The following is a 26,590-nucleotide window of genomic DNA, read 5'->3' as shown; positions in this document are numbered from 1 at the left end:
CAGAAGAAACTGTTCATGTATGCTACAATGGCCGCTCAGATGCTGCTAGCCCAGAGATGGAAGGAAGAGACAGCCCCAAGCAGAGAAGAATGGCAAATCAAGTTGCTGGACTCTGCTGAAATGGCAAAATTAATTGGGAATCTCAGGGACCAAGAAATTACAAGAAATTTAAAAAAGAAAGGGGAAATGTTTATAACGTATATACAAAATCATTGCAAACAGGTCAAAACATCAGCGGCATTTTAAATACGCTTGTAAGGTAATAGAATCTACAGATAATTCAGGAAGATGAAAATTTTGGAGTAGTATTGATATGCAGTTGAAAACAGCGTTAAGAGGACCCATGGATGGGATGGGGGGGGGGGGAAGTCAGGAGATTCAGAGCAATCTCGATACGTGAATGTGTTTGACATTTTGATGTAGCTTTATTCCTTCATTTTGTTTTACTTTATTTTTCAAAATCAAATAAAAAAGTTATATATAAAAAAGAAAGCCATCATCTTTGGAAGTCAAGCCTAGTCCAATTCCTAGTCCAATTCCTCTAGCATTCCACAAGGTCCTCAAATAATGTGTGAAATCAGTATGCTTCAGCAGCCATTTTTGCAACTGCACAGTGGATACATAGATTGCCCCTACTGACCCAAGGGCTTGTGTGCCCGGCCTTTCTAAATTTATTAATAATCTGTCTCAGCACATTTCCCACTTTACGGCTTGTGGAAATTCTCACTGCTGCATAAGCTTGCTGAAATGTCAAGTGCACGAACCTTGTGCTGCATTTTATATAGTTCACTGTTTTGCAGTTAATTCCTAAAAGCTAGTGGGAATCATGATTAATGAAAGCCAGGAGGACAGGGGAAGGTTTGAATCATGGTTACGAGGCTAGATTTTAACTGGTTTTCCTTTCATATTCAGAGATATTGCTCCAGCTAAATCAAACTGAAAGTATATCCCTTTTCAGGTAGTTTTACTGCACACATAAGTAGACTGAGAGGAAGAACTGTGATGGCAGCCTCCAAATCTTTCGATGCATTTGTTGTGGTCTTAAAAGGCCACATCCACAGAGGTGTATATATGTTTGGGAGCCCTGCACTCCCAGACGCAGAGTCATTATAGGGCTGTAGAATACGTTCATTTTCCCCTCAATCACTCTGACTCCACGTTTTCACTGTAGAAAGCCTAGGTTGTTTCAGATTTTACTCATTTCCATTTATTTTGTTCTGAGGCATCAATTTGGTGGCGTTCCCCCCTTGATAAACACCTTTTAAGATGTCTTGTGCTGTTGTGTTTGGCAGCCGCCATTTTGATTTTTTCCTCAGAATGGCTAGACACAGTGTTGTTCCAGGGCATTTGGGAAGGCAATGGCAGTTCTCAATGGTGGCTGCCATTTTGTTCTCCTAAAACAGGCATCCCCAAACTCGGCCCTCCAGATGTTTTGGGACTACAACTCCCATCATCTCTGACCACTGGTCCTGTTAGCTAGGGATGATGGGAGTTGTAGTTCCAAAACATCTGGAGGGCAGAGTTTGGGGATGCCTGCCCTAAAATGTCCTGGAATGATCCAGCTTCTAAGCATTCTGTGGAATACAAAATGGTGGCTGCTAGGACCAAACAGCAATGCCTACACCTCTTGCTGCTGGCTTAGCTCTTGACACCAAGAAAGTCATCCCTCTTTTTGAATGCAATGAATGGGCATAAATGAGAGTTGCATGGGAGTCCCAAGAGAACTTGGCCCCATTCCTCTCATGCCTTTGCTGTTAGCCAAATGAACAACTGAACCAGATTATACCCATTTGGTTCAATTACCCATTTGTACCAAAACAAATGTGCACCCCAAAGTTAACCGAAGACTCGAGCAAAGCATTTGAAAGGGGCTCATGTCACAATTAACTTTACAGAAATGAGGCCATAATCTTATTCTTTGTTTCTGTAATGGTCCACTTCAAAAGCAAGCGTTTTAGGCGCATGCTTTATTCAACGAGCCTTTTAAGAAGCATCTGTACGGGAATTATTTTAATGTGTGTTTAATGCTTTTGTCACTTGTTGTTTGCTGCCATGGACTCCTGTGAGAGGAAGGGTGGGGTGCATATTTATTTAATAAAAAATAAATATTTCAGAAGTAAACTTTCACACTTCTAAGCATGCAAGGGTAGATTGACATGATCCTTCCCCTATGTCTGCCTCCTGGTTAACATTAAAATGCAAATAAACAGGTAAATGACCACAGGAAATAAAAAAAAATGGTCCAGATTTTTTCAGTCTGGCCTGTTGAAGTCCTGCGCTGTGGTCAGAGCCCAATGGAGTGAGGCCAGCCAACCAGCAGCATCTCAGAAAGGTAACCAACTTTTACAAAAATGACAACCCTATAAAAATACAGAAAATACAAGATAAACTAGGGGACACTCCAATACCCTGGGCTAGCCTACCACCAACTACAAGCCTTCCGAAACAACCCAACAGCAGCCACCAAGCCACTGACTAGCTTTGAGAAACTCCTCCCAACACAGAGGGACACAGTAAAGGGGTGGCCTCTGCAATATATAAAATACGACTCCAATACACCACAGACCCCCTTACCATAATTAAAAACCAATTGGAGCAGGTCATAGGACATGAATTAAACCACACCCAGTGGTCTCTAGACTATGGTCTAACCACCATTCAAAGAGATAACTCACCCTAAAACATATATAGATGGTACCTAACACAGCAGAAGCTAGCAGACACGGCCAGGAACTTCATCTAAATGCTGGAGAGGCTGCATTGCAAAAGGCACATAGCTCCCTAAAGTCCAATCCTTCTGGATATCAGTGCTGCAGGAAATTTCCAGAACAACAAAACAGGTAATAGAAGCAACTCCAGAACTTGCCCTATTAAATATCTTCCAGGAGAGCAACACACACAAACACTATAAGGAACTCTTAAGTCACTTACTCTCAAGCAGCTCAGGAACTCAACCTCTCGCAATATCAATAAAAATAGATACACAAAGGGCCCACCCGTGTGATGCTGACACAACCCTCCCCACACTAAGAACAGGCAATAGAACGAAAGAACAGTACCTCCATCTCTCTCCCCAACCCTTTCCCCCAACTGCAAGATGTCTATGACAAAAGGATCTCTCGCCAAAAGGAAACCAACTGTGAAAATGACTATGAATTGAAAGTGGAGACAATAGATGTACCGTTCCGTTTATCCGTTTGCTTTGTAACACAAAACCCCCCGATAAAACCTTTTTTTAAAAAAAATAAAGGGTACTTGCCTGGAGGCGGAGTCGGTAAGCAAAGTCAGGTCCAGTCCTAAAGTCGGGCCTTTAGCAGCTTACGTGGTCAGAAAGTCCAGGGGGTCAAGGTATTCGATGACCCAAGAGGAGCAAAAAGCAGCAAGGCCGGACCAGGAACCACAAACATTGTTTCCAGCAACTGACTGAGGCCGGAAGCCCTGCTTAAGAAAACTGGAGCCAGCTGGTTCTCATCAGCACCTCCACCTCTGAGTCCTTGATGGCTGATCAGAAGCAGGTGGAGTCACTCTGCTTTCTGCCGCCTTCAGGCTGCTGTTCAGCAGGTGAAGCTGACTCCTGGCCCATGACATGGCCTAACCCAGGCATCCCCAAACTGCAGCCCTCCAGATGTTCTGGCCTACAACTCCCATGATGCCTAGCTAACAGGACCAGTGGTCAGGGGAGATGGGAATTGTAGTCCAAAACACCTGGAGGGCCGAAGTTTGGGGATGCCTGGCCTAACCTATCCTAGTCCTTCATTCTGTAATGGATGTTGTGTTGACTGGGCTTGAATTGGTGCCTGAGGCAAGTAATGAATACTGTATATGCATCAGGTTGGGGTTTCACATTATTTTTTGCCTGTACATAGACTATGCCACCAACGCTGGCCTTTCCCCACTTTCATATTAAAAACAGACCAGCCAGCCAGACCAGCTTCAGGGTTTTCGAATTGCTTGTTGCCATTACGCAGTTAAGGCCCTGTCATCTGTACATCTCGGCTCATTCTGTATTGCTGAATGACCGCTCCTGTCTTTCCTAAGCCGCTCACGTGAAATGGGAGCACCCCAATTCTTTTGCATGCAAAAAAATGATGGGAAAGCAAAATATCTCAAAGCCGAGAGGCAGGCAAGAAATAAATTGCCTGCCGGGAGTCACGGAGTGCTTGACTGCAAGGATTAGCAGTGTTTGTTAGAATTACATGAATTAGCTAAGGGCGATGGAAGGGCCTTCCTCAATCCAATATCAATGCGCCCATAATCTAGACTTGAAGGCAAATGCAAAAGGTTCACTCCAAGATGACAGGAAGCAAAAACCCACCAGGGTGGCAAACATCAGTCCACGGACACTTCCCGGTCTCTTTTTGGGGCAAGAAATTAAAACCTGAAGATGTGGCTGCCAATTGCCACAAAGGAATAAAGGAAGGCTACTTAGGCTTCCTGTTACAGCCTTTTATTATTATTATTAAGCCGTTATCAGCTCTGAAAATTTTGCCTGTGTACAATGTGCCTGGAACTGTCAACAGCAAATACTTGTTCTCAGCTCTGGAAGGGAAGTGTGAGAAGTCAAGAGACTGGCAGGCATTGGAGACATCTAAAGACAACCCGACAAAGGTTTAGGATGAGAGCTAGCATACTTGATCCAGACTACATCTAAGAGAAGACGACAGAATAGCTGCAACGTTTATGCCTTTGAATAGCAGTTGCTAGAAATGCTGTTACCCTCACATCCAACTTGCAGGCTTCCCACAGCATCTTGTCGGCCACTGCGAGAACAGGACACTGGACTAGAGAGGACGTTGGCCTGATCCAGCAGGCTCATCTCATGTTCTCATGTTCCTAATATTGTCCCAGTTTGCCACATCTCATTACATCACGTTTAATATGCACCAGCACTCTGCTCTAAGGTCTCCATGGTACACCTTCATTTTTCCTGTTGCTGTCCCAGACAAACAAGCCAGAATCTGGATTGTCCTGTTGTCTGGACCAGGTTTTGTTTTTTGTTTTTGTAGGAAGCAAAGACCAACCAATCATTAGCACTTGTCATTTATTTGGGGGAAATGAACCATGTGCCTGGCTTTGGGCAATGTAAGTGAGACTCTGACTTGTTTCATCTGCGGTGTGGCAGTTGAGGGGCACTACCCTGATGCTCATTCGCATTAAGCCATAGTTTTAAACCTGTTTCAGTGTGTCACATGAAACAGGCTAGCCTCAAAGATTACTGAGCATAGTTGGGAATGAAATACAGCAGTTGGCGGCAGTGAAAATCTCAGTGTAAGCCCCAGGATTGACTTACTATTCTGCTGCTCTTGGCTTCTGTATGGCAACATGTGATCCAGTACAGAATATTGCTTGCTTGATCAAAGCTTTTGGCACCCCAGATTTCTATCTTGCTCAACATTTATCACTTTTATACATTACAGAAGCAACTCCAAGGACATTTTTATACTTTCCGAAACCAAGGAATGGAAACAGCAGAGACAAAATCTAGTACAGCAGACAAAATATAGTAAATTACAGGGAGATTACATGGAGCTGCCAGAAAACAGGAAAGCACACCTCTTGGCGTTGAGCAAGGATATACTATGGAGGTAGTCAACATGGTGCCCTCCAGAATACAACTCCCATCATCCTGATTGCTCATGCTTGTAGGAGTTGATGGGAATTCTAGTTCAATCCTTGCTGGGAAGCAAATCTTTTACATCAGAGTTCTACTTTTTCAAGTCATCGTCCTATTGTGCCTTACATCATTGCAGGGTGGCAGATAATGCTTTTAAACAATTACCACCCTTATGAATATATATGTTGTATCTGCTAATAGGAAAGATTTGGAAGTCAACATATTCAAAGTTAACGGGGGGGGGGGCAGGTGGCTTGCTGTTATGGGACACGGCTGCAAAATCTCGCTAATTACCACTAATATTCCACAATAACAATGGCATCAAACAATATGGGGGGTTTCTTCATCTTAGATTAATAGATTAGGAAAATACTTTCAAAACATAATTTATATTTAATATGTGAGATTTAAAATGTTTTTTAACATTTAAATCTCATCATGCTTATAAACAAGCAATTATTATTTTTTAATAAGATAGAGTACCTCATGTGAAAATAATTAGTTAGAAACTTGTATTAAAAACGTGCACTTTGATAGATAATGGTAACGGTGGCTGATATGGTATTGTATCTCAGTGAAAAGGCACAGTACAACTCCAAATCAAAGCAGACAGCTTGGACATTTATTAATGTGACAGATTTGGGAGTTAGAGATGAGCACTGATGGAGAACAATTGCTTTCTCTCCTATGAGAGCAATCTTCAGGTAATTGAGGGTAGCCAGGATTGCCATCTGAAGCGCTTAGAGTGAACTGCAAACAGGCAAACTTGACTATTTTTTAAAAAACCAACTCTTTCCCTGCTCCTGTTGCTAGGGGACATCAGAAGAGAGGAATTGCTCAGTTAAGTTCCTGAAAACGCAGAGCACCATATATACTTCAGTCTGAACTGGGAGAAATTGGAAAGAAATTCTTTATCACTCTTATTCATTGCATCCTTGTTGTTGAATATGCAAGGATCCCTGGATTTGTTTATGTAGATGTATGTGAACAGCAGACACTGGATTTGCCTTCTCTGTGGGTTTCCCTCCAGCAACTCTCGACAGCCGATGCCAATACAGATGTACCATTAAAAAAATGACTCGTCTTGCTGGCTGTCAGATCAGCTGTATTAGGGACAGTCAAGGAAGCCACCACTGGGAGTGTGGGGCTTCCTACGATGCAGGTGATAAGGGTCTCTTGAACCACGCATAGCCTGTGTGTCTCCAAACTGCTCACGCACAGGGCAGAATGAACCTAAAAAGTGGTATTTTTTATATTAAGCAAATAACCGCCAATTTTCTGCTGAAGAAAGGAAAAGACATGTATCTGTTTCATAACATGATAGAGGTAAATATACACTAAATATAAACACACACATGTATTATCAGTTTGGAAGGTTATGAATTATTTTTTGAAAGTGTCAATCAGCTGTGTCACTATTTCTTTGCTTATCATCCTTTGGTTAAGAAAACTCTTAACAAAAATAACTGGTTGTCCAGAGTCATGTGAGCAGGCTGGTGCCAGGTGATACTTTTTTGGGAGGATTGTCCTGCTTTCCGTCTTCGGACCGACATTTTTGACGGGAAGGCTGCCTGCACATCAGGATGTCAATAGTTAAGTGAATGTTATGGAGGGCTCAGTGAATTGAAAAATTTCCTCATCAAACAGCTCATCAGGTAGCTGCTCTTCGCCATCAGCGAAATAAGTTGGGAATGGTGAATTCTTGCAGTCATCTTTGTGAGATGGTAAAGATGAATCCTTGACCTAAAACACAAGCGCAAGAGGGGTTGATAATGAAAAGTGGGCAAAAATTCACTTAGGATTCAAAACACAAAAGTATTGCTCAGAGCACCAGTTGGAGTAACTAGATAAGGAAACTGCAATTAATCCAGAATGTGACAGCTAGACTGGTGACTGGGAGTGGCCGCCGAGACCACATAACACCGGTCCTAAGAGACCTACATTGGCTCCCAGTACGTTTCCGAGCACAATTCAAAGTGTTGGTGCTGACCTTTAAAGCCCTAAACGGCCTCGGTCCTGTATACCTGAAGGAGCGTCTCCACCCCCATCGTTTAGCCCGGACACTGAGATCCAGCGCCGAGGGCCTTCTGGCGGTTCCCTCATTGCGAGAAGCAAAGCTACAGGGAACCAGGCAGAGGGCCTTTTCGGTAGTGGCACCTGGCCTGTGGAATGCCCTTCCATCGGAGGTCAAGGAGATAAACAACTACCTGACATTTAGAAAACACCTAAAGGCAGCCCTGTTTAGGGAAGTTTTTAATTTGTGATATTTTAATGTATTTTGGTATTTGTTGGAAGCCGCCCAGAGTGGTGGGGGAAACCCTGCCAGATGGGCAGGGTATAAACAATAAATAAATAAATAAATAAATAAATAAATAAATAAATAAATAAATAAATAAATAATGTGAGATGAGAACTTGGGAGGAAAGAAGTTTGTCATTAGCCATAACATGACAGAAAAGGACAACAAAGCAGCCAAGCAGAAAGATCAGAGATGTAGTTGTAGAGATGTGAAAGCTTGAGGGAAAAACCTTGGAGTGGTGGTTAAACAACAATTTCCCATCATTTTTACTCCTAATAGAAAAAAATGAAATTTTTGATAGCACAGAAGAAAAAAAGGCCTCCTATGAAATATTTAATCTTTTACACTGAGCTAAATACTGATTGTTTGAAGGCAACCTATACAATTAAAGAGTGACACTCAAATGATTTGCGGTCATCTGCAAATGCGGCCACTTCACTGCTCACTCCTAACTACAGATGATTCATGAGCAGGATAAAGAACATTGATCCTTATACAGATGACCAGAGGACTCCCACTTCTCAGTTTCCTCCACTGTGAGAAGTGTCCATTTATTACTATACTCTGCTTCCTGTTCTATAACTAGATATCAACCCATAAGACAAGCTCATCTCATGATTATTAAATTTATGTGCTCTAGAGGCATGAACACATACAACAGAGTCTCTCTCTTGCTGTCCTTTAAGAGACAATTGGGGGAAACACTGGTGGGTGGGTTCCTTGTAGGGTCTTTTATTTGTTGTGTGTCACGGGGAGGGGGGGGGGAATGAGCCTGGTTATCCTTTGGATAAATGGAGGAGTTCAGCTTTCCCGCAATGTGTTTAATTGTGAAATGGTCAGCCTGGCTGCAAGCACAAATGTTACCAATTCCTTTGATTTAATATCTGCATTAATGTCAACCAAAATAGATAATAAAGTATTGACAAAATGTGTGTGTGTGTGTGTGTGTGTGTGTGTGTATGCCAACACCATCAGTGTTTCCACAAGGGACCCAGGTAGACACGCGCAAAGATACTTGTTTTGCCAGGCTCTTTGTTCTTTCTAAATTACAGCTTTATCTTTTTAAAAATAAAATAAAACAACAAATAAAAAAGGATCACATGGCAGGTATGTGTTTAGAAATGGAGTGCAGGTATTCAATTGTTTGAAATGGGTTCTGGGTCACTGTTTTGCAAAACAGTAAATTAATGCCTTGTAGACACCTAGGGAAACGTACATACAAGAAGCTGTGCTACTGATAGCAGAGGTCTCAAGTTTGAACAGCTACAGCTCAGCAGAACATAATCCGCAAAAATTGCTTGAGCCTGTAGCAAGCTTAATGCTTAGGAGTAGGGTGAAGTCACAGACCACTTTGCAGTTTAGCAGAGCTCCAGGCTGAATCAGTACTTTGCATGAACAGTAACAAGATGCAAGACACTTACATAGCAAAAAAAAGTACCTTTCCCCAAAGTGTGCAACTGGAATCTTTTTGCCTCAGTAAAAATGTTAGATATCGAAGGGCTAGGGACAGTGAATGCTGCAAAACTTCTTTGTTCTCAACTTCTCCTAGGCTAAGGGTCATGGAGGAAAAAGCACCCTGCAAGAGTGAAGAAACTGTCCCAGGTGAGTTTGTGTGCGCACCATTTCCCAATCCTACGGCTTACATTAATTTCCTTGTTTCAATTACATAAAGTGCTTTAGAAATCGGGGGAAAAAAAATAAGAACATGCCCCAATTACATTCTAGGCATAGTCAAAATTATGTGCACCACAATTTCCCATCTAATTAGGTTACAACAGCCAGAGGCAGCACAGTCCGCAATGAAGTGGAGCACTTTCATAGCATATATCCTACATTATGAGCTCAGGTGAAGCTCCTAGTAGGAAAGATAGATGAAAAATCTCAGCCTTTGGCATGAGTAATCATGATGAAAATTGAACATAACAAACTGTAGGGAAGGCGCAAAATGACACACTATTACTCTTAGTATTTTTATTCTGCGTAATCTGGCAATGGGAGCACAGCCAGGAATCAAACGTACTGTGTTATCAACTGAATTGTTAGCATGGTTTTAATTTTTGCGAATGCCCCAAACATAACTGCTTACTGAAAATTTTATTTGATTTAAAATAAATAAAAGACTTTCTTTTAAGTGAAACATGCTTTTGGTTGACATATTCCATAACTAAGGGCAAAACCTTAATTAGAAGAGGCTTTGCAATGTTAGTATTTCAGAAAGATCTCAACGCTGTTCATTTAGGTAATTTCAAGCCTACTGGGGAAAATGTTCCTTATAAATGTACATCTGCCAAAGTGCACAGTGGCTTAATAGTTGCCAAATAACCAATGAAGAGGGCACCAATGCTCTGTAGCTGTGCTTTTTGTGCACACAAGACAGCAGCGACTTTCATTTATTTACTATTTCACATCAAAATGATATTGTTTAAGCGGTTCCTGGACAAAAAACAATTCCAAGAAAAGTTCTGAGGATGCCAAGAAAGAACCACTCTCTCTAGTTATATAGGTTACACATAAAATGAACCCAATAGCACATATTTCTGCCACAAAACTAGGAGCATAAACAACTGGCAAGAGGGAGAGCCAAGTTTTAATGCAAATAAGAAGCTAAGGGTGTGACCAATGGAGCGTGGGGCTAATACTGCTCTCATCTCTTTTCACTTCTTGTGGTTTCTCCACAATTAAAAATTATTGTGTATTCTCCATTGCTAGATGAACAGAATCAGTAAGACAGGACTTAAGAGACTAGTGTGTTATGACTTTAGCTGAGAATAATGTGCAAGGAAAATAGGGTAGTTCACCTTGTCTTAACTAGGTCCCATCGATTTCATCCACCCCAAAAACTGCAACAGAATATAGGTGCATTCTCACAATCAAGCTACATATGCATGTCATACACCAGCCACTTCATTAGATGACACTTGTCAAGTTAAAGTTGTCCTCTAGCACCAGGCCTATTAAGTACAGTGGTGCCTCGCTAGACGAATTTAATTCGTTCCACGGGTCTTTTCTTATAACGAAAAATTCGTCTAGCGAATCCCATAGGAATGCACTGAATTTTTTTTTGCCCATAGGAACGCATTAATTGAATGTCAATGCATTCCTATGGGAAACCGCGATTCGCTAGACGAATTTTTAATAAAACAAATTCGTCTAGCGAGGCAACCTCCGCTAGAAAAAACCTTTTGTTAAGCGAAAATTTCGTTAAGCAGGGCATTCGTTAAGCGAGGCACCACCGTATGTTTCAAGGCAAAGTAACAGCCTTTGAACGCGTTCAGAATCTCTGCCCCTGTCTCCAAACTGACTTGAAGTCCCCTGCTCTATACAGCCACCCTGATGGTGATGCAGTCTATAAAAGCAGCTCAGTCAGGTTCACAACGTTCTCTCTCATCGCTTGCTTGTCTAGTTCCTCCGTTCAGTGTCATTTGTATAGTTAAGAGTTTTTTTTCCAATCAGAAAGCAGATTTGTGAAAAAAAAAGCTCTCTGCAATATAAGGAGGATGGCAGCTAAGCATTAGGAATCCCCTTGTCACGTGCGAATTAACAGCACTGCATCTGAACAGTTGCCCTGCTTCTACAACAGCACTGGGGGGGGGGGGAATCACTATGGCCTCTTGTCACAGGAGTCAGAGCAGCCAAGGGCCACATGGTGTCCCCACACATCCTCTCCCAGGAAGACCACGCAAGCAAGTGGAAAAGTAAGCTGGCCTCAGCCATCAGCCAGAGAATAAGCAGATGAACTAGATGTTGGTGCGCCCTTCACAAATAATGGTGTTCCTTTAGTAACACAAGGAACGGGCATTTTTATTTCGTCTCTGTTGGGAAATAATCACAAACTGATCTTCCTTTGGGAAATCAATAGTAGCTTCTATCGGTTCTCAGGAACTCTCTTGCACAAACACTGAGCCAACTGAAAAAGCCTTAAAAATGTAATTAATATCATACGGCCACAGGCTATGTGGCCACTAGGCCACATTTACTTGAAAGGAATCAGTACCCAGCACCATATTATTCAATGCTGTGAAATTTGATTTCAGAAGAAAATCCAGTTTCTATTTTTTTTCTAGCTCGTGCCACAGTACCAAATTAAAAATGATAATGTAAAAGAAAAAAAGAAAAAGAGCTATCCTGGCTCCTTTGCAAAGGTCTTACCTGACCAACCACTGATAACCTCACTCTGTATTCTTCTGTGACAGCTTTCAATGCTTGCCAGTATCCATTCACAATGTAAAGAGGGTTTTTTTGCAATTTAAAGAGAGTTCTTTGCCCAACCTGACACCTTCCAGATGTTCTGGACTACAACATCCATCACCACTACCCAGTATGGTCACTTGTCGGGAATGATGGGAACTGGAGTACAAAACATCTAGAAGGCACCAAGCTTGGGAAAGGCTAGTGGAAACAAAGCACAACACATTGTTGTACATGGCACAAGGTGGAAGAAACAATAAAATCAAGGCTGACCAAAGCAGTCGCTGAATGCACTGCGTTGGGACATTATGCAACAGTTCGAAGCCAAACTTACCTTTACTAAACAGTTTTTATGACCTGGGACACAACCGTGTACATAAATGATATTGTGCTTCACATTGATCCGCCACACCTGAAAGATTAAAACGACCAAATTGAAACCAAAACATTCTGTGGTGGTTTTGAAAATTACTTGCTGTGCTAACTGCAGCATCTTTCTGCAGACTTTCATATCTTGTGGGGAAAAGAAAATACAGCTCCACATCCTCTTTACATAGCAACAGAACAGCACCATCAGCATTCCCATCAGCATTCCCAGGCAAGCTGTGCCTCACTTGTCAAGCAGGCAGGGCGGCACTGAGTACTGAGGAGGCACTTTGGTACTTTGACTTGTGCCTCGAGGTCACCACCTCAGGCGATTTCAAGTCCCCTTTCCCCAGCTCCATCAGTGGCCAGGCCAGGTCAGGGAAGTCCTCTTTCTCCCCCTGCCCTGAAGCAATGCTGTTGTCAGCAGGCAAGCAAGAGGGAGAGAAAGTGACTGTCTCCTCATGCCTTTGTGGGTTTGCCTCTTTGATATTTAAGAAGAAAACATAATGTTTGCTATTACGTGAGGGTGATTATGCACTAGGAAGCTACTTAGTCAAAGGGGCAAATAAAGGAGATGCACCTCACCTTTACTGCACATTCATAAGCCTCACCTTTAGTCCTGATGCTGTTCTGAAGACATTTCCCATCCGCCCTGGCATTTTCTTTCCCTTGAAAACCTTTCCAACCTTCTGTCTCAAAAATACGAAATACAAGTTAGGCATCGACCATAGAAGTGCTCTTATATGGCATGTGAACAAGAGTAAAATAAGATAAAATAAGATTCAGCATCAAAACCAAAGCAGGTATTGTGTTAACAACATGCCATAAGTACTACTTAAAAAACACCTTGAAAGCTATGCACACCTATGGACTACTTAAAATGAGGCTGCATTTTAAATTTTAATATTGTATTTTAATCTGTATTTTAATTTCTTTTTATGTTTTATTGTAATTTTATTGGTGTTAGCTGCCCTGAGCCCGGTTTTGACTGGGGAGGGCGGGGTATAAATAAAAATTTATTATTATTATTATTATTATTATTATTATTATTATTATTTACTTCAAAGTTTTATTGACCTGTGTCATGCTCATTATGTAGGATCCCAATAAAGTGTTCATAGAGAGCTCATTGTTTAATGAAATGTCTACATTCACTGGAAGAAACTTTTTCTAAACACTTGTCTTCTTAATGACAAAGTCATAGTAACTCAGTTAAAAATACTTACACTATTGGAAATGGCTCCAGGTCGTCTGTGTGTTTTAGTCTGGCCATGGGTAGCAGGCTGACCTTTAAAACCCCATCTTTTCATGACTCCTTGGAAGCCTTTGCCAATTCTAAAGCAGATAAGGCCAAGTCAAATCAGTTTTGAAATAACCCACTGAAAAAGGTACTTTCCCCAATACATGGGTTGCAGTTTCAGTATAAGGCGCCTATAGAATGCTGTTCAAAAATGCCACTTGGTTTCAATGCTTCATGCAGAGAAGGAACAAAACACTTCCTCTCTCCTCTGCCAGCCCACTCACCCACCTGCATTTAACTCCTGGCCGCCTATGGCAGCCAGACTAGTGCTTAAATACAAAGTTGGTGCAAGCCACATAGAACAAGACTTGCTTCCAATGTTAAAGCATGGAAACTACTTCAGAAGGATCCCACACGCAAGCCCCAGTAGGCCAGATCAGCTTTGGAAGCTTCCCAGTGAAGTAGAAGCAGAACCACCATAAAACAGTGTCCACAGTCCTATAAATCTGCCCAAAAGTGTATCTTAGTGGATGATACTGAAAGCCACTGAAGGGTCTCAGCAGAATCAATGGGTTCACACTTCATGCTATCGTGCAGCAGATGTCAACCAATGACCAACAAATGAAACTCATCTAACCAAAATCTAAGGCAGGCCTAGATCAAGCCTTTGCCAGCATGATCAATGATCGGGGATGATAAGGAATTGAGAGTACCATGTTGACTACCCCTGGCCTGGACCCTTGAATTTTCTACAATGGAGTTAAGATCAGAACAGATACTGAATTGTTTTGGAATGGAGTATTTTGCAAAAGAAAAGTGTGACGGTGGGCCATTTAGGATTCCAAACCTTCCAACTGAAAAGCTCTTTATCTACCCAGACTAAGCAATACACTGGGTTTGAGGCAGACTAAGTTAGATTTCAGACCCACAGGCCTCAATGGGGCAGGTTAGATATAAATAACTTGAATTCAACTTTTACAGTGGTAGTAAAATGTAACAAACAATCTCAATTGATTTAATCTTAATCCAACCCATCGTTTAGAGCAGGCATCCCCAAACTTTGGCCCTCCAGATGTTTTGGACTACAATTCCCATCTTCCCCGACCACTGGGCCTGTTAGCTAGGGATCATGGGAGTTGTAGGCCAAAACATCTGGAGGGCCGCAGTTTGGGGATGCCTGGTTTAGAGTATGTACTCCTTTCTCTCAAGATGGGTGCAATTAATAAAATTATGTTGCCAAAACGACATTTTCTTGAGTATAAATTAAGCATAAATCAATTTGCTTTAGAAGTATAGGAAATACTCAAATACAGAAAAGAGGCAAAGTAGCCTATAAAACATGATAATTTCTTTAGTTGTCAGCATAATTACCTATCATTACAGAAATATCTTATGTACAGTAATACCTCGGGTTATGAACATGATCCGTTCCGGATCGCAGTTTGTAACCCGAAAAGTTCGTAACCGGAACGCGACCCGAAGCGCCATTTTGCGCATGTGCAAAGCGCTATTTTCACGATTTTCGCATGCGCAGACCGCGCACGCTGCTTCTGCGCATGCGCATGTGGCGAAAACACTTCCGGGTTTGCGCAGTTCGTAACCCGAATTGTTCGCAAACCGAGGTGGTCGTAACCCGAGGTACGACTGTACATATTTCAACAGCATTTGTTTAAGCAAAGTAGAACAGCACAAACATGTTTGTTTAACCTGCAATTTTCAGACTGCTACTCAATGGTCTATTAAGTATGCAGCTGCATTTGGGCTTTAGAATTAAAAAATGATCACTTCTGCAAGTTAGCAGAAAGCAGTTTTCAATAGGTTACACCATATAAGGCATTGTCTTTCAAGAGCTTCTTATATGGAAAACATTAAGGACTTTCAACCCAATCATATGCAGGTTTATTCAGAAATAAATTCCAGTTCTTTTTCTTGTCCTTAATTTAATTTATTACTTATTCACCCTAAGGTCCCAGGGAATGTAATAACAATTTAAGATATAACATTAAAATTGTTTGTTTGTTTTTATAAAAAAAATGAATTACAAAAATTATTGAGAGCCCTGAAAATAGACATCTCAGCATTCAACAAAAACTAGAATGAAATTGCCAGAGGAGAAAGGAAGTCGAGTTTTGAAATGTTTACTGTTAAACTACTACTGAAATGTATATAAATGAAAATCATAAATAAAAATATTTTTTTAAAAGAGGAATGTTTCCTTGCAAGAGATTCACGAACTGAAGGAAACAAACTTCAAAGAAGACAGCTCTGTCAACTTTAATCAACCAGCGTAATCCCTGGTGTCATAAGACCAAGTGTCCACTTAAACATTTCATCTGGATGGTCTGTTTTTATTTCGTTCTTGCTTTTAAAAGAAATACCATGAATTATCCTCACAGCCAAAAACAGCCCTTTTCAAGGGATAAAAATCGAAAAGCAATTTCATCACAACCATGTGTGTGTTGTTTGTTTGTTTGTTTGTGTGTGTGTGTGTGTGTGTGTGTGTGTGTGTGTGTGTGTGTGTATGTATATATATATATATATATATATATATATATATATATATATATATGTATATATATACACGGCCACACTCAGGAAGCAGTTTTTTCTTTTTCTGCCTGATTCAGGCACAGGTTCCAATTATACCAGAAAAGACAATTTCCAGTGGCTTTGGAAAACAATTCCCTCGTTTTGTTGTATTTCTCTGGCTTATTAATACTTTTCATTTTAATATCTTCTTGTAAATCACTTTGTGCATTTGCCTTCAAAGTCTAATAACTATCTAAAATAAAAGTGGTTAAAAACATCCTAGCGCATAAATAGCTACAGGAGGAAACTTACGTTTTTGCAGTGACATCCACATATTGTCCAGGGCGGAAGTGAGCAGCATACAGGGGAGTACCTGGTGGGGAAGGAATGTAATCGAGTTAAGCCTATTCTTATCCTTATTTGTTTGGACAAAGTCCAAGGCATATCGGGCATTTTTGGACTGCTGCGATGGGATCAGAGTGATCCATGCCATGCAATCGTGAAGGATGCAATTTTTAGCAATTCCCTTTGTTCCTGCGGGGGAGGCATCAAAAATTGCCTGCTTCCCCTGATTGGAACACCCTGCACAAAACAAAACAAAAATATATTTATCTCTAAGAAAGCTTTTTAAAAAGGTAGCAGCCATTTCAGATAACATGAATTTCTCTGCGGGAAATGTATGGTTATAATATTCAATGATGTAATAGGATTTGCTCCATTTTACCATAGGACTTCAAAACATGTCAGCTCTGCACAATGGCTCTGATTCACCAGGAGAAAATATTGTGCAAATTTATATCCTGTGGTTCTTCACTTTGCATAGATTACCTGGCTTAATGAGGGCATTTTCCGACACTCTAAATGTTGAAATCTTCTCCTTTGGCGGGATGCCAACGGTTCTGTACAACTCCATCATTTCGCTACCTTTCTGTAAGAAATGCAACCCGTAACAATGAGAGAAATATTAAGAAATAAAAATATTTACACTGAAAATCCTCGAATGCTTCAAACAATTTAAAATATATGATAATTGTGTGGTTTTAAGGACTTGCTTCTTGATAAAATTTAGAGTCCCTTTGTCTCATAATTGTATCACAGTGTGTGATCCTATACACAACTGCTCAAAATCTTTAGTTTTAAAGAAGTGGTTGTTATTTATTATTAAAATAAAATTATTTTTTATTTTATTACAATGGATAATCAAGCATAGGAGAAAAAAATCATAGAAAGAAACTGGAGCTCGGGATGGGAGATTGTTCTCCAGCTTTCTGACCCATTTTATCCTCACAAAAACTGTGTGAATTAGGTTAGGAGGAGACACACTGGTTGGCCCAAGGTCAGCCAATGAGCTTTAATGCTGTGGGGATTTCAAACCAGGTTTCCCTTGTCTAAATCCACCTTTTATTAACTACACAAGACAAAATGTGGCTTTGTTTAGTGATACAGGAATGATCCTGTGAAAGCCTTAGGCTTTGTGTGCTACCTCTATCCCCCCCCCCCCCCCATTGCAGCCACAGGGAGTTTGGAAAGCTTTTGCTTCCTTTTTCAACTAAACACAGCTTAGTATTCTGTCTGATCCCAGACAGGCTGTGCTTATTCTAAACTACGCCTTACTAAAACACAGCAACTTCAAAGCCTAGTTTATGAAGCTAGCTATAGTTGAGATTAACTATAATTTAGGGCATTAAAACTGTGGATAGAAACCAAATTTTGAAAAAGTGTGTGATTATAATATTAATATGGCGACTTTTCAAATAAGAACCTAGTACCACAAAGTTTTACATAAAGAATAATATTTAAAAATTTGCCGAAGCGTAAAGGTTTAATAAAGCATGGACAACCACAGAGCCAGAATGAAAATGGTGAAAGAACAAAGTCTTGCAAGTTTTAAATTTTAATTCACCATACTAGAGTCTATAATCTTTAGCACAAGGATACTTCATTATTAACCAGACACATAGGAAGCATAGTTTATAAGTGGTTTATAGTGGATTAATTCTGAAATTGCCCTCGAGTCTCTCTCTCTCTCAACCTATCAACTAAACAGAAGTAAAATGAATGAAAACTGAAAATGCAAGAAGCCGTATTGCAGAGTTTTGTGCTTTAAATGGATTCCCCTAGAAAGCAATTTACATGACTGACAGGAGCGACACACTTGGATAATCACCATCTGTCAGGTGGTCAGTGTTGTAGAAGTTATCTGCAATTTCCCTTTTCCCCAATGAAAGTGCCTTCCTGAACTTCCAGAGGAGTTCAAAAGGACAATTTTAAGGTTATACAGCAGCAGCAACTTGCCCCACCTGAAAACGCCCCCTGCTTATCATTTTGTGTGCAAACTGCATAAAATTGACAAACTTTTATAATACTGTTTTAGAGACGAAGGTAAAAACGCTTCTTAGTGTCACCTTCCTGAGATTCTCTCTCTTTCACACAAATGACTACTATAAAAATAATTAAAATCTAGTCCTAAGAACACATCATTACAGAAAGCTCCACAATGGTCACTGGAATTTATTTTCAAAGAATGTGTTTAGGATTTGGAGTGTTGAGTTTCTACAATAAAACATAGCTAATTTCTTAGACAATCCTTTCAAAACTGTTATTATATTTAGACAGCAAACGTAGCTGTTATTGGCAACAACTTTAAAACATGTAATAAATTAACACATATATACATTAAAAGACTTTATATGGATTATATGGATCTATGGATCCATTTGTATCGATGGATCCTCTTTCAGAGCAGCATGTAAAACAAGGGGGGAGGTCTGATTGAAGATATAATAAACTCTGAGTAGAATTAAAACAAATAATAATAATTAAAGAAATGAAAAGATAGCCATTAGAGGCAAAAGCCTTTTAGGTTCTTTGTTGTTATGTATCTGATTCCAGCTTTATACCACATCTAACATGGGAAGGAAAATTCCATCAAGATGTTTGACAGACGATAGCTCAGGTAATCACTTCAATTTCTGGAACTATTTTATTGACTATATTAAGTGTACTCAATAATGACAGTCTGCTTTAACTTATGTGTGCAAACATATAACATTTACCCAATGAGCTAGGGCATGAAGCATCTATGTCCCAGTTATACTATAAACTTAGATGCACTTAGCTTTTGTAAATTTAAAGGCATAGTTTATCTCTAGCTCTTGCAACAAGCAGCTGGAGGCTCTAGGCATCTACTTGCAGGACTACCGGTATATCTCTTGCACATTCAGGCATTTCCAGAAGCTGTTACACGACAGGAGTTTAGAATCTTCTGCCCACAAGAAATTATTGATCTTTCAGGGTAGATACTGTGAAATGCCAATATCTGCAAGAGGCAGAGTTTTGATTCTGCATTGGAGAGCATGCTGAAAGGGGATGATAGATCACAAATTATGCATTGTGAGACTGGGTATGGCTGGCTGTTGCTGTTTCCTGTGAGTACCAATTAATCAAATATACGACAGTATACACATACTCTATGATTCCACACATATTATTTGAAAATTAATAACTCAATTCCAAGTTAAGGCCCTGTGAGGCCTTAACCCATCTCATAAATACACACACACACACACACACACACACACACCATTGTTGTTGAAACTTTTAACATCAATATTAAGATGAAATAAACTATCTATAAAACAAAAGCATTTAGTTCTGTTTCCAAATTGGAGCAAGTTTACACCTGAAGAGCTAAAGATTGATTTCCACATATGCCCATTTTCAAAAGAATCAATAAACACTAAAGAGATCTATAAAACCTAGATATTGATTAAACTAGAGATTCAAATTTGTAAATGAGAACAGTTGCTAAAAATGAGGCAAAAAAGCTTAATAACAATTGACAGAAAATATGGTAGATTTACTCATTGATAGAGCACTTTTTTATATCCCACCCAACATTTTCTCTGGACATCCTATGAGACCTATCTGCTATAACAGTGGAGTAAATAACAACAACAACAACAACCATAACCCCAGTGGATGAAAACAATGTTATCCTCAAAATGCTTTGCAAACAAGTCATAGCAATCTACCGCCGGTTCAGTCACCTCCTTTGGGCCAGAATGTAAAAAACCCCACACTACCTGGAAAAGCTTTGCTGGATGCTACCAAGAGGACACAAAAGGGGAAGAAAAGTATGCCTTCTTTGCTGCCTTCACTGCTACTAGGTACTGCCTGTGCTGTGTGCCCCTTACCTGGCCTGTCCCACCTGCCACACCATGCCCCCCTACCCTGAACCACAGTGAATGGGAGGCCCCTTTCAGACACATCTCCTCTCCCTCAATAAAAACAAACAACAACAACTAAAACCCCACACTAATTAAAAACAGTTAAAACAATGAATGGTTCCATGCATGGTCTGTGTCTCACTACAGATGCTGGGATAGTTATTTACGTTCATCGTGTGTGTTTTGGTATAAAGGGTGACTTGGATCTTTTTTTTTCCACGGGAAGGTAGCATGCTTGATTTCTTAAACAGGAAAGAAAAAGGATTAAAAGGAGGCTGAACAGGGTGGGGGGAAATTCTTCCCCCTCCACCTTTGGCAGTCCTCCCCCTCCTCTCAAGCTAATAAAATAATAATAATAATAATAATAATAATAATAATAATAATAATAATACCTCCCTAGAAACCAAAGCCTTCTGTCTCAATTAGCCCTGTGTTTCTGTCCAAGGATAAATGAGAAAGCTGCAGAGGAGCTAAAAAGCCAAGGCCTGCACATGCACACGCATGTGGGAAGAAAGGAAGCAGAAAATTGGAGAATACATAATACACCTAAATGAAGGGGAAAATGTTGCAATCAGGAGGGGAGAGGCCAGAAGGACATGTTGTGTCTCTTCTTTCCCCTTCCCAACTGCGTGTTTAAGCAGCACCCAGCAGGACTGAATCCTCCCCTCACCTCAACAATGGGGGTATTCCTTTAGGTATTCAGGCCTGAAGACATTAAGGGATTTACAGGTCAGCACCAACACTTTTAATTGTGCTCGGAAATGGAAATCTTTTAGAAACAGTGTTATATGGTCCCAGTTGCCACTCACAGTCACCAGTTTGGCAGCCACATTCTGGATTAGTTGCAGTTTCCTGCATTGCAGTAATCCAAGCGGGAGATAACCAGAGCATGGACAACTTTGGTGAGACAGGGCACAGGCTGGTAGGGTCTCAGCTGACATAACAGATGGAGGTAGACAAGTCTCCCTGGACATACAACCGAACTGTGCCTCCATGGACAGCTGAGAGTCCATAATGACTCCCAGGCTGCACACCTGGCCCTTTAGGGGCACAGTTACCCCATTCGGGACCAGGAAATCCCCCCCCCTGTCCCCCATGCAAAAATCCCCTGCCTTCAGATAATGGTAAAGAGTAGGGAGAAATCACATTTTCAAGAAATGACAGCAAACAGTGATGCATGCAAGCAATTTTTTAAAAATAAAAAAGGCAGGCTTTTAAATATAGAGGAACACCACACACCAAAATGCACTCTATAGAAGAAGTTGATGAAAACTGATACTCTATCACAAATAGCAACACAGTAGACTTACATAAAACTGCGAAACATTTTTTCCTCCAACAAGCAGAAAGGGATCTTTTCCGCCCTTTTCTTCCTTCGGTATATGTTTTAATACATGGCAGTCTCTAACCTTCAAGGAAAAAGAGCAGACTCAGAATGGTAAAAGTAATCTCAAAACCCGTATACATATTTTGTTGAATAATAACATCCTCATCACCATTTGATTATTAGCATCAACAGACCAGAAATGCATCCAAAGTACACCAAAATCTTAAATACAGGACAAATATAAAAAGTGTAACATCGTCATATAAATAATCTAATAGGGATTTGCTAATTCAACCTCAGGTAAGCCCTTGGAAATAACCCTTCCAGCTTCAAGTGGTTAATTTCCTTCTTATACAAACAACAATGAATCAGTAGTAAGATGCTGTACACCAGGCATAGGCAAACTCCGGCGCTCCAGATGTCTGGGACTACAATTACCATCATCCCTGATCACTGGTCCTGTTAGCTAGGGATGATGGGAATTGTAGTCCCAGACATCTGGAGCGCCGGAGTTTGCCTATGCCTGCTGTACACTGCTGTACTGCAACCTTTAAAGGGGAACTGAAAGTCAGCATTTATTTTTAGAATTTTATAGCTGTGGCCGGCGGCGGGGCTTGCGGGACCCGGCCTGCCTCTCGTGGTGGCGTCGGCATCAGTGGCGTCGGCTGCGGGGCCTGGCTTGCCTCTCGTGGCATCGGCAGCCGGCCTGCCTCTCGTGGCGTCGGTGTGGGAGGTGAGGAGCGGCGAGGCCCAGCCTGCCTCCTGGGCTACCTGCCGCCCTCCCTCTCCCCCTGGCGGCTATGGATCTGGCGGGGTAAGAGGAGGAGGAGGAGGAGGGGGCAGGAGTGTGGAAACACTGTTCCCCCCCCCCGGGTTCCCCGAGGCGTCTTTGATGTCCAACAAATGGCACTATTGCTATACAAACGGATATGGCGTCTGTTCCTTTTACGACCACTGGAGGGCGCTATTTGTGTACACAAAATCATGTTTTTACCTGTGACAGGTGGGACATCTATATAATTTATGCAAACACTCGCATATTGGAATGGAACGTTGTGTCCAAATTTCAACGCAATCGGTCAAGCGGTTTCGGAGAAAAGTGGACGCACACAAACATGGACATTTTACATATATATATATATATATATATATATATATATATATATATATGTATATACCCAACCTTTCGCCATGAATGGCCTCAAGGTAGCTAGCAACATAGTAAAATATAATTTTAAATCCAACAACATAAAGCTATAGCACAGCCAACAGTTTAGATTAGAAGGATAAACATGAATAAGGACACCTTTCTATACACCATTATAATGTCCAGTTTTGGAAAACTGCATTAACTGTATATGTGCGCTTGTATCTCCAGGTAATCTCAGGTTACTGTTGTTCATGGGGTGAGGGGGACAGGAGGCAACCAGGTCTTTTTATTAAGCCATATTTTGTGTATGGCTCCATCTCAATACTTATTTTGCATCCAGCTCTGATTATTGGACTTCAGGGTTTTAGCAAAACAAAACAAGAGGCAAAACAGATTTCACAAGCCTGCAAGGGGCACAGGGGAGGAGGGGGCAAGGAAGTTCCATTGTGCTGCTATAACTAATGGAGCAGTTTAGTTAGGATAGTGCCCAGATCCTAAATATGCCATCTAGAAGACAGGCTGCATGTTATTTTCTTCAACCTATCATGGTTTTTAAAGACTAATATTTGCCTTACCTGAAGTAATGTGACAGGCACTTTTTCACCTTTCTTGGTCCACAATGGCATCATCCCCAACTTTACTGCGATAAGTCCAACTCTTTTAGAACCTGTGTTTAAAAGTGAAAGCAGTCCCTTTAACTATTTTGCTAAACATTTATTTAACCTTTTGTTCCATACAGGTGAGCACATGGAATTTCCTCAGATGTGTGTAGTGGCTGGTGAAAAAGGGACAGAGCACTCTGCTTCCATATTGACTACAGAGGAAGAAGCTTCTACCTGGGAACTTTTCCCCCACATCTGCTTACTAGCCTGCTTTTTACTCATGGGAGGGGCCTATCACAGCAGTAAAAAGCAAACAAATATTTATTTTTGCATACAGGCTATGTATTTTTGGCAGCTTAGTACCAAAGCCGAGTGAATGAAAGGGACTACGGTTGCAATTTAATATTAAATGACCTTTTGTGAGCGTTTCCTGATTGTGGTCCACAGACCAGTGGTCTACAAGCTTCATTCAGGTGATTCATGGCATGCCTGTGAAAAATGATGGGAGCATCAGCCGCGGAGGGCAAGAGCAGTGGCTGCACCATCATTCTGAGAACCTGGCATTCTGCCCAGAAGGCAGATGGGATGGATTAGACGTGGCAGGCCATGAAGAAAAAAGTTCTGGGAATCTAAGTGTGGGCAACACCTGAAAAATAAAGGGTTCAATCAAATCCACTGGAGACCCAACGCCCGAGTACAGAGGGACTCCTTTGTGGCATGACAGAGCCCTTTCCCCTGTGTTGTGCACATGCAGGTATTCACATAGGCACCACAATAGGGAACAAAAGGATTGTGCATGCATTCCATATTTGCAGCCTAGATATATTTAGTCAAGAACTACAAAATTGGAATATGTGGTCCTTTGGGGGTGGGGGATGAAAAAAGAAAAGGCTAGCTGGAATAATAATAATAATAATAATATTTATACCCCACCCATCTGGTTGGGTTTCCCCAGCCACTCTGAGTGGCTTACAGCACATATAAAAACATAGTAAAACATGAAACATTAAAAACATTAAAAACCTCCTGATACAGGGCTGCCTAATAATAATAATAATTGGTAGGAACTTCCCAATTCTCATAATGGGCTGGCATGTTGAACATTTACACACATGCACTGGGTGCAAGGGAAAATAACTCTCATGTCCTACATGTGCTGCTTCCTTAATGGACTAGAATCCAGCTCACTGATTTTAAAAGCATTTGTGTTTTAAGGAATCCAAATACAGGCTCAAGTATTGGACATAGGTTTGCTTTTTGCTTCCCAACCTGTCATATACAAACCTGGCTCCCATGGATGCAAAGGCCAGGGTTCATCTTTTAGTGGACAGAGTTTACTGGCTGTTTGAGCTTTGAATTCTTCCGCTGTATACTTCTTAAGGAACTCGAAATTCTCTTTTGAAAGGTGCTCATCCCACCATGTGCTATTGTCAGTAATATGCCTACTTGTGACACACCATAGACCACTATCAAACAGAAGATAAAAATTGTTTAGAAAATGATACTCAGTTATGATACCCTGTTATCTTCAAGGTATCGGCAAGCATAAATACAGGAAGGCAAAAATAATAACCCCAGACTGGCAAACACCTGCAGCACATACCCCAAAAGCAAGGACAGGAAGAGCAGGGATCTGATGACTACTATATCAGTTTAAAAGGCTCTGGTTGAGATGCCAAATGCAGAATTATAAAGCATGTTGAGAGGCCTTGGCAAATAATCATGCTCTCCAGAGCATTATACTAACATGTTTCACAAGCATATTAAAGGACAGTAAGATGGGAGTTAACTAAAAATTTTGCAGACCTTATAAGCACTTTTGTGTTAAAACTTTCCAAAGCATGTGGGCTGCAACCCAACTGACATTGCAGAAATGGAAGAATGAAGTGCATTACCCTAATTGTTGTAGGCTGATAATGAAATTGTTAAGAAAGGCAGAAAGAATTGCTGATGGGAACATATTTAGTAAATTGGCAAATGGGAAAGCAGCAGACTTACAAAAATATTCAAAGTTCCTTGGAGAGTATTATGCAGCCAATATAATAAGCTAAATCTCTTAGGAACATTAGCGGGATGGGCAGGGGAAGGACTAGACCGTGTGAAAAACGAACACAATATTTTAGAATCAGTTCGTTCATTTTCAGCTTGTATATATAAAAAGGCGCGCCTAGACATTCCGCTGTTGCGACCATAACCCAGGTTTCAGGTGCCCTTTAGCCTCCCAGCTTTCCTATCTCAAGTTTCCAACACTGGTTCCAAAAAGCTTCAACGAAACTCCACTCCCTGCTCTCCACACCTCACCCCCCTTTCCCTTGTTGCGTTTAACAGGCAGAAACCCAACAGGTAAAGCTTGGGTTCTTCCCCCCCCCCGCGCCCCTGTGGAACTTCTGCCTGAGGGAACGGGAGCCCTTTATTTGGGTCACGGGATGTGGGTGGGTGTCTGTGAGGGGAAAACCAGCGCCCGGCGACGGTTGAGAGCCCCCTCCCCCACACGTACCCGCTCCGAATCCCTGCTCCCGAAGCCAGCAGCCGCGAGCCCAACCGACACAGCAGCCCCGCGCGCGACATCCCTCCCTCCGCGTTCTTCTTCGACCGGGAGTTCGGCGGAACCCCCCCCCACCTTTCCGCCTGTCCCCCGACACGGTCTAGAAACTAAGTTCCGGCTACACTTGGTTCCTACCAGCCCCGCGCCGGCGCAGAAGGAAGCGGAGGTTTTTTTTTTATTTTTACCTCGAGGCACAGGCAGGCTAAGAATGGGCGTTGCCCTTTTCCCAAACGGACACCCCGCCTACGTCATGATTATGATTATTTTTTTACAAGAACCATAGACAAAACGGCGCCGGAGGGAAGCGGCTGCTTTTGACCTTGGCTGGAAACGGGGAGGCGGCGGCGGGTGCCGCGCCACCTGCTGGTGGGAAGCCGCCGTTGCAGGGGCAAATGGCTGCAGATGTATCCCGGGATTCCCATCCGGGCATAAGAGGAGTCTCTCCTCTGATTTGAGTCATCTTTTTTAAAAAAAACTAAACGAAAAAGCCTCCAAGGCGTT

The 26,590-nt window shown here is 41.4% G+C and overlaps 1 protein-coding gene across 1 annotated transcript; it reads right to left on the bottom strand.

The window, feature by feature from the left end:
- Positions 1 to 6,214: 6,214 nt before the first annotated feature.
- MRPL3 (mitochondrial ribosomal protein L3) lies at positions 6,215 to 26,180 on the bottom strand. The gene is made up of 10 exons (XM_035129763.2): positions 26,042 to 26,180; positions 24,829 to 25,010; positions 23,518 to 23,609; positions 21,776 to 21,874; positions 17,065 to 17,164; positions 16,549 to 16,609; positions 13,694 to 13,802; positions 13,079 to 13,156; positions 12,436 to 12,513; positions 6,215 to 7,357 (listed from the first exon to the last, which is right to left on the bottom strand). The coding sequence occupies exons 1-10, from the start codon at positions 26,110 to 26,112 to the stop codon at positions 7,208 to 7,210; spliced, it is 1,020 nt and encodes a 339-aa protein (XP_034985654.1). The 5' UTR covers positions 26,113 to 26,180; the 3' UTR covers positions 6,215 to 7,207.
- Positions 26,181 to 26,590: the final 410 nt, after the last annotated feature.

The sequence above is a fragment of the Zootoca vivipara genome, chromosome 12, assembly GCF_963506605.1.
Source record: "Zootoca vivipara chromosome 12, rZooViv1.1, whole genome shotgun sequence".
Taxonomy (NCBI): Eukaryota; Metazoa; Chordata; class Lepidosauria; order Squamata; family Lacertidae; genus Zootoca; species Zootoca vivipara.
This window is presented reverse-complemented; position numbering and strand designations above follow the sequence as displayed.